Source organism: Hemibagrus wyckioides, linkage group LG20 (assembly GCF_019097595.1).
Source record: "Hemibagrus wyckioides isolate EC202008001 linkage group LG20, SWU_Hwy_1.0, whole genome shotgun sequence".
NCBI classification, from domain to species: Eukaryota; Metazoa; Chordata; class Actinopteri; order Siluriformes; family Bagridae; genus Hemibagrus; species Hemibagrus wyckioides.
The window spans coordinates 19,333,397-19,341,464 of NC_080729.1; the positions used below are offsets into that span (position 1 = coordinate 19,333,397).

At 41.3% G+C, this 8,068-nt stretch overlaps 1 protein-coding gene across 1 annotated transcript; it reads left to right on the top strand.

Annotated features, from left to right (window-relative positions):
- Nucleotides 1-288: 288 nt before the first annotated feature.
- penka (proenkephalin a) lies at nt 289-6,792 on the top strand. Its single transcript, XM_058417976.1, has 3 exons — nt 289-572; nt 2,839-2,982; nt 5,246-6,792. The coding sequence occupies exons 1-3, from the start codon at nt 567-569 to the stop codon at nt 5,693-5,695; spliced, it is 600 nt and encodes a 199-aa protein (XP_058273959.1). The 5' UTR covers nt 289-566; the 3' UTR covers nt 5,696-6,792.
- The last annotated feature ends 1,276 nt before the right edge of the window (nt 6,793-8,068 follow it).

The following is an 8,068-nucleotide window of genomic DNA, read 5'->3' on the forward strand; positions in this document are numbered from 1 at the left end:
AAGCCGTGGGAATTCACACACTTCATCAGGAGGAAGAGCAGGCCTGGAAATTTCATTAGCGTTAACCCCCTCCTCTCCCCCACAAACATACACACACATATGTGTGTGTACACACTTTATTGTGTCACTACTATGAATTGCTGTCATTTTCCCAGTTGGTACAGTGTGTGTGTGTGTGTGTGTGAGTGTGACAGGGAATAGGTGTCACGTTCCAAGTTGGCATGGTGTGTGGGCGTGTGTGTTATGTTAATTAGGGGGCGGAGTTAGTGCTTAAAGCCTGTGCTGTCAGTGGAGTGAACACACACACGCTCACACACACACAGAGTGGTGGAGTTAAAGCCTGAACACCGTCTCAGCTCATCATCACAGAGCTGCTGCCGTTGCCGTGTGTGAGTGAGTGACGGGCGACGTGTGTGTGTGAGAAAGTGTGTGTGAGTGAGCAGGTCTCTGATCTGGATCCTCGCACAGGGACTTTAGTCAACTCCACGTCCACCGAGGCTTCTGCTCCAAGAAAACCTTCGTCCATCACTTCCCCGACTCAGAGCTCCGGAGGACGGACATCACGGATGCAGGTAAGTTTCAGATCAAGAGAAGAAGATCACAGACAGAAGATTCTAGAAAGAAGACAGAGAGGAACCGTTTTAGATTCTTGTTAATATTTTGATCTTTAGGTTCTTTAGGTGTTTACTATTGGTGCTAGAAAGAGCTGAAGAATCACTTTCTCTCAATGAAAGGTTCTTCAAAGAACCAAAAATCGGTTCTACAGGAACTTTTCTAGCACTTTTATTTCTTTGTGATATCAAGAGAAATCACTTCGTTACACATTTTCTTTATTTATTTATTTTATTTGCCCTAAAAAAACACAATAATAAATTTTTTACACTTCAGATTTTACACTATAATTTTTAGAAATATTTTTTATGGGCAGGAAATCAGGGTAGAGAAACAACAGTGGTGATGTTTTCCAGTACAACAGGCTAAAAGTAACATCCCTGCAATGAGAACATTTCAATGCTCAATAAATTCCTATGGTCCATATACATTACACTTATACAGTTTTATATTTCTTTGGTCACATTATTATTCTACATGTTTGTTATGATATATATATATATATATTTGGTTTGCCTGTAAAATGTACATTGCATACCAAAAGGAAACATTTTAAAGCTCATTGTTTAAAATAAAATGAAAATGTTTTTTTTGTGAGAGAACGAGAATCTACCTGTGAAGGTTTCTCTAAATCTCTTTAATGTCTCAGACATGACGAGATATCAGTGTAAGATTCTAGAAATTTTCTGAAAGTCTAACAGACAGAGAGAGAGAAAGAGAGAGCGAGAGACAGACAGACAGACAAAGTGAGAGACACAGAAAGATGCAGAGAGAGACAGACAGAGAAAGAGACAGACAGGCAGACAGACAGACAGAGAGAGTGAGAGACACAGAGAGATGCAGAGAGAGACAGACAGACAGACAGACAAACAAAGTGAGAGACAGAGAGGTGCAGAAAAACAGACAAACAGAGGAAAAGACTGACAGACAGAGTGTGAGAGGGAGAGACAGACAGACAGACAGAGAGTGTGAGATGGAGAGACAGACAGACACAGAGCGATAGAGACAGACAGACAGACAGGCAGACAAAGTGAGAGACACAAAAAGATGCAGAGAGAGAGACAGACAGAAAAAGAGTGTCAGAGAGGCAGTCAGACAAACAAAGTGAGAGATGCAGAAAAACAGATAGACAGCGATAGAGACAGGCAGACAGACACAGAGTGTGACAGGGACAGACGGACAGACACAGAGAGATACAGACAGACAGACAAAGTGAGAGACACAAAGAGATGCAGAGAGACAGACGGATAGACAGAGGAAGAGACAGACAGACGGACAGACAGAGAGTGTGTGTGTGAGAGAGAGAGAGAGAGAGAGAGAGAGACAGACACAGAGAGATAGAGACTGACAGACAGAAAGGCAGACAGACAAAGTGAGAGACACAGAGAAATGCAGAGAGACAGGTGGACAGACAGAGGAAGAGACAGGCAGACAGATAAAGTAAGAGACAGAGAAAGAGACAGACATACAGACAGAGAATGTGAGAGAGAGAGGGAGAGACAGACTTAATGAGAGAGCGAGAGATAGAGACAGACAGACAGACAGACAGACAGACATACTCAAAGAGAGAAAGACAGACAAAGTGAGAGACAGAGAGATGCAGAGAGACTATCAGACAGACAGACAGACAGACAGAGAGTTCAGAGTGATCCTCTCTCTACAGCTTAATGATGATCTCAGTGCTGTGATGTTTTCTGGGGAAACTTAGCCTTCATCTGGTTATTCTTTGCGTCTCATGTAGAACTTAAACACACAAAAATATAAATAAATAAATAAATAAATAATAGCGAGAAAAGTGACAACATGATTTTTTTTCTCCGTTGGACATTTGAATATTTTGTTATATATATATATATATATATATATATATATATATATATATATATATATATATATATACATTAAATTATTTTGAAATAAAAACATTAAATTATATATATATAATTTATTTAAATATTTGTCATTATATTTCAAAATAATTTCATGTTTTTATGTCATATTACAAAACTTAACACTAATATTTCTTTTTATTTCTGTTTTTTTTTAAATGTATATACAGTCTTATTTAATGATTTATCCATTAACATTTTTCTTTTTTCCATTTTTCTTTTGCCATATAATTCTTCTTTTTCTGATGATGATGATGATGATGATGATGATGTCTATAAGCGCTCTAACCCTGTTCCTCTGTCCCTCTGGTTGTTCCCGTTCCTGTCTGTGCTGCAGCTCATGGCGTTGATGGTGAACATGTGCTGGATGTTGGCACTGAGTACCTGCTTGGTGCTGACGGTGCGAGCGGAGTGCACTAGGGAGTGCGCGCTCTGTCTGTACGGCTCGTTAGCGCCGCAGCAAGCGGACAGCAGCACCGGGGTACGAACGCGATCACGCGGAGGGCGCGGGTGTAACTGAGTCACAGTCTTCATTTCAGTTCACTTCATCAACACACACAACATACAGGTCCCATGAAAATGCAGCAAATGCATCAACAGTGTCCATTTCCTCTTCTTTAATGACAGCAATTAAGTGTGTAAATGTCAGATTTAGTGCCTGATCTGTTTATATCCATTTAGAACTGATTTAAATATAAGATGATAATTTACTCATATTTTAGTTGGGTCTTTATATAACGAATAAAACACGTGTCATGTTGCCATAGGAACATAATCAACAATCAGTGTTTCATTCCTCTTAAATCAAAGTATAATGTAATTTTTATCCATTTTATCCATTTTCAGTTATTATTACATTTAAAGTTCGGTAAAATGAGAGAGTTCCTGTTCTCGCTTACCTTATAGCAGCTGTAAACATTCGTTCCCTCAACCATTTTAATTAGATGAAAGAAAAGTTGTTTTTGGTGAAAACCATGTTAAAAAGCACAAAAAGTCCTCCCTGAGGATGTCAGAAAACTTAACATGACATTACGGGCTTAAGCGTTAAAACGTCTCCTTAGAGATTCCGCGGTTCAGCTGTTACTATAGAAACGGTGAGAAAAGGTGAGGTATTACATTAATGTAAACCCTGTGTTCTTATATGAAAGAATCAGGGTTTTATCTCTTCTTAACACTTTAGATCAGACATGATGTCATAAAAACACTGCACATCTATTCGCCTCATTACGGCAGGCCGGGGACTTTAATCTGCACCGGCGCTGAGCCCTGATTGGAGCAAACAGACTGCTGTGAAAGCTCTTTAACGTTAAATGGCTTGGTGTAAAGGAGAGGATTAGGCAGCTGCTCTCTCCTCCGTGTGCCGTTAGCTCCGAGTCCTGCGCCTTCAACCTGATGATTCCAGCTGTTTCGTGCAGATGCTGTTGTTTGCGGCAGGGTTTTATCTTTACGCACGTCTCCTTGTTTGTTTTCCTGTTCGGATTAAAGGAGCAGAAGGTGATTGACTTCATGACAGGGCTTTGATGAGAACTACGCAGCGTGATGGTGTAAAGTTTTCTTGACCTTCATTTAGTAAACCTTCATAGTCAGTAGTAATGAATGGAACTGAGTGGAGCAGCAGGTTGGGCTTCCAGGCTCCGTGCGCCACCTAGTGGAGACTCCGGCTTTCATAAGTGTGTGTGTGTGTGTGTGTCTGAAAAAGACTGGTGGTACAGAGGCCACACCCCCTTCACTATGACTGATGGCACAGAGGCCAGTGGCCGCCCTTCACTGGTAATGATTGCACAGAGGCCACACCCCCTTGACTAGGACTGATTGCACAGAGGCCACATCCCCTTCACTAGGACAGATTGCACAAAGGCCACACCCCCTTCACTATGACTGATTGCACAGAGGCCACATCCCCTTCATTAGGACTGATGGCAAAGAGGTCACACCCCCTTCACAAGGACTGATTGCACAGAGGCCACACCCCTTTCACTAGGACTGATGGTAAAGAGGTCACACCCCCTTCACTATGATTGACTGAACAGAGATCACACCCCCTTCACTTAGACTGATTGCACAGAGGCCACACCCCCTTCACTAGGACTGATTGCACAGAGGCCACACCTTCATCATTAGAATTGATTGCACAGAGGCCACAACCCTTCACTAGGACTGATTGCACAGAGGCCACACCCCCTTACCTAGGACTGATTGCACAAAGCCCACACCCCTTTCACCTCATTCTTCTGTAACTGACAAAGATCACATCATCTTTACTGAGACTGAAAAATGCAGAGGCCATGCCCCTTTAAAAGGAACTGACCAGAACAGAGGCCACACCTCCATTACTCCTCCTTCTATGGGACTGATGTCTACAGAGACCACTCCCCCTTTACTGGCCCAAAGGCCACTCCCCTTTTATAGGGATTGACAAGAACCTAGGCCACATCTCATTCAGTGGACATAACAAGCACAGAAACAGGTGCAGAGGCCACACCTCCTTCAGTGGAACTGACAGGCAAACAGGCCACACCTCCTCACGTAGGATCGTCAAGCACTGAGGCCACGTGCTTAGGACTTTTTGTTAATGTGATGTTTGAAACAGAATCGCTAAACACATCAAAGATATTATTAGATTTCATGTTGGAGGATTCATTTACTGTGATTTATATTCATTTAATAGATTACAGTAACAAATTCCCACCTGAGAACTTCCTAATATGTGTCTGAGTATCTTTCCATCTGTATTTCCTCTTCAGCCCTGCACACTGGAGTGCGGAAGCAGCGTGGATCTGAGGAAGCTGGGCCTCTGTCGTAATGCTCTGAGCGAAGACGAGCGTGCCACCGCGAACGAAAAACCAGAACCCGACAGCACCGAGCACCTTCTGACCAAGAAATATGGCGGCTTCATGAAACGCTACGGTGGCTTCATGATGAAGAAGAGCCCGGAAGATTTCGCCAAGGACGAATCTGACGGAGTTTCTGAGGAAGAGCTGGACATCTTGAGGGAGATCCTGAGGGCGGGCCTGGACACCAAGGAGCAGGGCAAGGAGCTTCAGAAGCGCTACGGAGGCTTCATGCGCAGGGTGGGGAGACCGCAGTGGCTGGACGAACCCAAACCTTACGGTCTTCACAAGCGCTGGGAGAACGAGGGAGCGGAGAACGTCTTGCCCGAGACGCACAAGAGATACGGAGGCTTCATGGATTAGGAGCTAAAGCAAAGATTCAAAACGGACACTAGTCGTCGCTAACAATCCCAAATGTGTGCACAGCTTGCGACTTCACATTGATTTATTATTGATGTATTAACACGTTGCCAAGTCATTTTCTTTCTTCTTTTTCTTTTGTGCCTAAGCTAAGATGGCTAATTCATAATGAGTGATTCTTTGAACAACTCTTTAAAGTGAATCATATCAGTGAATCAATTTGTAAGCAAATCCAAATTTTATTTATTTTTTGAAAGTTTATTATTTTAATGTTGTGTCCGTTTCTCGAATTACAATAAAAACATCCACTGAGCAGAGAGACATTATTTCAAAATTATTATTAAAAACTATTATTATGGGGTTTTTTTGCTGTCTTGCTGAATTAGATTCACAAACCAAGATTTAAAAGCTGAACAATTAAACAAAATAGCTTCTATGTTTATATATATATATATATATATATGTATGTATATATATTCCAATCCTAAAAAAGAGAGAAACCTGTCATTTAAATAAACAGCAGTAATAATATGAACCCATGTTGTGGTTTGTTTAATGGTGAAAGATATGAATCAGCATTTGATTCATTTCAAATGAGTAGTTCAAAAGAATCAAATGACTAAAAAAAGTGAGTCGTGACACCAGTGGCTTCTTTGCTTATGTGTGTATCTCCTGAATAAAGTCTGTTCAGTAGTTTAAGTGTGTGTTTTTAGTGGTTTATTCGAATGTCTACAACATGCCTCTATCTATCTATCTATCTATCTATCTATCTATCTATCTATCTATCTATCTATCTATCTATCTATCTATCTATCTATCTATCTATCTATCTATCTATCTATCTATCCCTGATTTTTTTGGACAGATAGAGATACCTGTCAACAACATACCATGCTTTCTCCATCCAGTAGTGCTGTGATTCATTACACCAAATCAAGTGAATTGTTTTTTATTTTTGATAGACGTACGTACAAGTTTTCGTCGACGTGTTGATGATGACGACGGTGTGTGTCTCTCGTTCATCTCATGATGTGTTTCAGTCATTTCTGATCACTTGGCTGTACAGAGTACAATAAATTCATCTGACTGCAGCAATCAAACCTGTGAGCTTGCTCTTTCTTTCTTTCTTTCTTTCTTTCTTTCTTTCTTTCTTGTGGATATGTAGCTGCTCTACCTTGAGCAGCATAAACAAACTAAAATCCTAATTTGTTGCTCAGATTTCATCTTACGTACTTGGCTTTGTGCTAGCTGGATTGGCCGATTAGCAATTAATTCAATTCAATTCAGTTTATTTGTACAGCGCCTTTTACTATGGACATTGTCTCAAAGCAGCTTTACAAAAGAAGAGAAACAGAGAAAGGAGAGAAAAAAAATTATTAAATTACATTATTAAACTATTTTATCCCTAATGAGCAAGTCTGAGGTGAGGGTGGTGAGGAAAAACTCCCTGTGATGATATGAGGAAGAAACCTTGAGAGGAACCAGGCTCAGAAGGGAACCTCATCCTCATTTGGGTGACACGGGACAGTAAATAATGTAACTGTAACTAATTAATGTCCTTTCTACAACAGCAACCAAGGGCCCATGAGAAACTATTAGGACACTGCAGTGTCTGAGGTCATTATAGATACTAATTCCTTGCTGTCACAAGATGACAGATGTAATGGCAGATCTGTGGCGGTGTGAAAGTCCCCAAGTGGCTCTGTCCACAGCTGTCTCCTGGGTCACAGGCTGTCCACACAGATCCATCCACAGCATCAGTGAGCACCACCAAGCGACAAAACTCTGACCAGGGGAAGGGCAGTGGTCACACTGGAAACTCAGAACACTGGGAGCTCAGGAGTGGGGTGTATAGCTCGACGAAGAAAGACAGAGAGAAATAGAGAAAGATATTAAGTATGCTTGTGATCATGTGATGTTTAAAGACAATGTGGATTATGTATAAAAAGCAGGCAGGGACTCCGGTAAGACTAGCTAGGAAAGCATAACTGAAAGGGAGAGCCAGAAGGTGACAGACACGAAGGCTTCCTGGGACATAAAGTGTCTGGTCACTTCACAGTCAGCAAACCTATACGACTTGCGAGGGTGGTAAGGCGACAGCATCCGACCATCCCAGTACACCAAACACTCTATGACCATGAACCTTCCAGATCTGCTCCTTTACCTAAGAAAAACTACACAATGAAAGCTTGACTAAACAAATTAGCATTAATTTTAATACATGTTTACAGTTTTAAAGGGTGAAAAAGATGCAAATATCTGAAAGACTTCTCAAAAATGAGAAGTAACAAAGGAATAAAAATCAAGTCATTATTCCCTCACACCCCAAAACCTGTTCGTTTACTACTGAAAAGAAAAGCAGTCGATTTAGGACGC